At 27.2% G+C, this 3,609-nt stretch overlaps 1 protein-coding gene across 1 annotated transcript in view; it reads left to right on the forward strand.

The window, feature by feature from the left end:
- Positions 1 to 751: 751 nt before the first annotated feature.
- Positions 752 to 3,609, forward strand: part of LOC106471504 (serine/threonine-protein phosphatase 6 regulatory ankyrin repeat subunit B-like) — a gene marked incomplete at its 3' end in the record, with an annotated part of 79,291 nt that continues 76,433 nt past the window's right edge. The window contains exons 1-3 of the mRNA XM_013932106.2: positions 752 to 833; positions 1,579 to 1,716; positions 2,695 to 2,817. Of these exons, the coding sequence (XP_013787560.2) occupies positions 762 to 833; positions 1,579 to 1,716; positions 2,695 to 2,817 (333 nt within the window). The remainder of the gene's footprint in view (positions 834 to 1,578; positions 1,717 to 2,694; positions 2,818 to 3,609) is intronic.

The following is a 3,609-nucleotide window of genomic DNA, read 5'->3' on the forward strand; positions in this document are numbered from 1 at the left end:
TGAATCATTGTGATCTATAGCATGTGTTATAAAGGTTGTTAAGTTTAAAGTGACTGTGGAAATTCTGTGTATTATTAAAATTTGTATCGAGAAAGAATAAACTAGTTTTAATCAAGAAGGGACTAGTATTGCTGAAGTTCCTTGGAAATAATTTATACCGGAAATTAACAAATAAGCAGATACATAACTGTATGTTCATTTAGATTAACTTGTCATTAAGTTTTTCCAGTTAGTGATTACTTAAAGTGTTTTACTTATGTATGTTCATTTAGATCAACCTGTAGTTATCATTTTATGGTTAGTGTTAAGTGTTTTACGTTATTGTTAATACAATAGTTGCCTGTATTGAAAATTAATGAAATATTATACCTGCTTCTGTTTTCATAGAAAGAGTGTCAAAATGCTAGAAAGATAATTTCATGTTTTCACAAGTTTATGGAGGAGAATGGAATTCTTTTTGCCCTTCAAAAGGCTGTATTTGTTTATATTAGAAACTACATTACATTTCTTAAATACAAAAACTGTGTGAATAAATGTCCAAGTATATCCAGAGCAAAATATTTAACTTTTTTTGACAGAAAAACCTGTTAAATGTTTTTTTTAAAAGGAAGTCATGAAATATATTACTTGAGTCAAGAAATTCTCTGAATCATAAGAAATAAATATAACAAAGAAAGACACTGATTAGATATACGTCTATTTTGTGTATGTAATATACTTTTAAGGGAGTATATATATAATTTTACAGTTACAACAGAACTATGCTTGGTCATGCAGTACGTCCAATATCTGTCAGTCGAGGTTCTAGAGAAGGAAATGATGCTTTCTTGAAGGTAGATATCATTATTTGGAATACATGTGAAAATGTTTACTGCTTTATGTATCATATTAAATTAGAATTTTTCTAACCAAAATGTTTGTAGAGTTCTTGTACAATTGCTCGTTGTATTCAAAAATAAACCGTACTAAAGGATTAATTTTAAATTAAATGTTCAGATTGTTTTTAGAATAAAATATTTGTTTAACTTTTCTTGATTAGTTGAGAAAATAAAAATAATTTAATTGATCATAATGTTGAATTTTTTATTTAATATTTTTAGGCAAGTCATAAAATTAATCTCATTCTCATAAGGATTAATATGCTAATTATATCTACTATTAAATAATAATAAAATTCCTTTTCTTATTAAAACTCGTAAGGATAAAAAAATCATTTTAAAATTTCCTCAGGTTTCTTACTAAAATTATATTTTGTTTGCCATAGTACTGAAATTATTTTTTTTTAGAAAAAAAAACATAATTATGTTATAAAATAAGAGATTACAGACAAAAATACTAAGTTTTTGGAAACTTCTATTATAATGTTCTAGTCTATAAATTAATTGTAAAGTAAATGAGATATCAATATAACGTCTCGTTGTCAAACATAATTTTGAGTTTATATTCCTATCATTCTACAACTGTTAAATAGTTTAACTGATCATGAAGATGACTTATTGTTCAGGAAGGAGTATCAGTTTCATAATGAGAAATATATCTTCACAACAATTAGTCTTGTTACTATTATTTTGTTCATAGGAACCAATGGAGCAATGTCAAGTACAGATTGATGATAATAAAATTAAAGATGCACTTTCTGCTGGTGTTTCTTTGAACACTTTAAACATAATCTGCAATGGAAAAAATTCATTACATAGGGATGTAGTGCCTGAAAAGGTAAGTATTATTTACGTTTCTGAATGTCAGATAGTCATTTTCAGCATGATTGATTTTAAAAACTTATTCTATGCATGTTTTTTATTTTTCTATCAAAAAATGTGTAAAAATAAGTTAATGATTTTCAGTGTAGTGAAACTAATGCTTGTTTGTTTGTAATTATGCACAAAGCTACACAATGGGCTATCTGGGCTCTGCCCACCACGGGTATCGAAACCCGATTTCTAGCGTTGTAAGTCCGCAGACATACTGCTGTGCTATTGGGGGCAAAACTAATGCTAGTCATGAACAAAAAGATTGGATATTGTATCTTTTTTATATAATATAACAAAATTGCATGAAATGTATCATATCGTAATATTTCACCTAGCAATCTTTTTGTCATACTCACTCAAAAAATATACTTTAGAATGGAAATTTCAATGCATATGTTATATGTACATTAGAATAAAAATAAATTATTTGCTTTGTATTAAAGTAGGCAAAACATAATACAAAGTGTTACTAAAGATCCAGAGTGTGTGTGTATATATCATGCACTTGTTATTGTGTACGTTTTATTTCTATAATAATATGTACTTTTACTGAAGATTCAGTGTATAAAGATATAAATGTATATTGTACTTGTTATTTTACAAGTATTGTATTGTAAATAAATCAGAAACTTTTGTATATTTGTTTAAACCTGTGACTAAAAGTGCTAATACCATGTTAGAAAGGCAATCATTTTGTCACAGTCAGACAATAACAGAGAAAGTATTTCAAGGTCATTTACAGGATATATAAATTATTTAATTTTAAAACATTTATAATGTTATGAAAGCAGTGTAGGCTCTGTACCAGTTCTTTCTTTGTATGTGCATGTTAGGTGATTTTTGAGGCTTAAGATCTATGGATTTTTAGAAAACTTAATTAGCTCCCATATATATTTTGAGATTATAGTTTCAAAATATTGTTAATTTTATTGTCTCTTTGCAGAGTGAAAGCTTATACCGAAATATTGTTGTAGCCTTAAGACATGGACATCATAATTTGGCTGGTCAGTTAATAAAGGAATGTTTAGAGCAAGGTGGTTATGGGTTCAATAAACTTCACAGAGATGTAAGTAAAAGGATAAATTGTTTAAAGAATCAGAAACTTTGCTTCAAGTGGTAAAAGTATGTAGTTTGTGCAGTATCTAAGTGTATTGAGAGATCTTGCTAACTAGATTCTAGTTTAAGTAATACAGAAGGAAGTCAATAATCTAAACTTAATAAATGTTTCAAGATATTTGATAGCTAGAATTTCAGTCATATTAAATACAGTAATAGACTATTCATGAACAGTTATGTTTATTTTATCTTTGTTTAAAGGTTTATTTTTTTATTGCATGATTTTTCTAATTTTCTTTTATCTGCAAAAACGTATGTGAAGAAGTATTTATTTTAATCTTGAATGTGATTTTGGAATAAAAAACTTAGTCTGTGTAAATATTAATATTGCTGTAGATTTTGTGTCTAAGAAAATATATCAACATTGCTACATAGAACTTCGTGTCTTAAGCCACAGAGATATCACTGCAAGTTTGAATTTAATACCAGAGAAATATAAGTTGTACATTTCTGTGCCATAGACTAGAGACATATTGATAATACTCTAGGTTTTATGTCTTACACAAGAAATATGTTACTAAATAGATAAGAAGTAAAAATTAACCCAGGAATTGAAATAGCTAATTGGATATATTGATCTGACCAGGAGTATACAATATCATCAAACAAAAATTTAGATTGATTAGAATACACTGATTCATCAATGGGTGTCCTTGTTGTTTAGATTGATTAGAATACACTGATTCATCAATGGGTGTCCTTGTTGTTTAGATTGATTAGAATACACTGATTCATCAATGGG

This window comes from Limulus polyphemus, unplaced genomic scaffold (assembly GCF_000517525.1).
Source record: "Limulus polyphemus unplaced genomic scaffold, Limulus_polyphemus-2.1.2 Scaffold4662, whole genome shotgun sequence".
NCBI classification, from domain to species: Eukaryota; Metazoa; Arthropoda; class Merostomata; order Xiphosura; family Limulidae; genus Limulus; species Limulus polyphemus.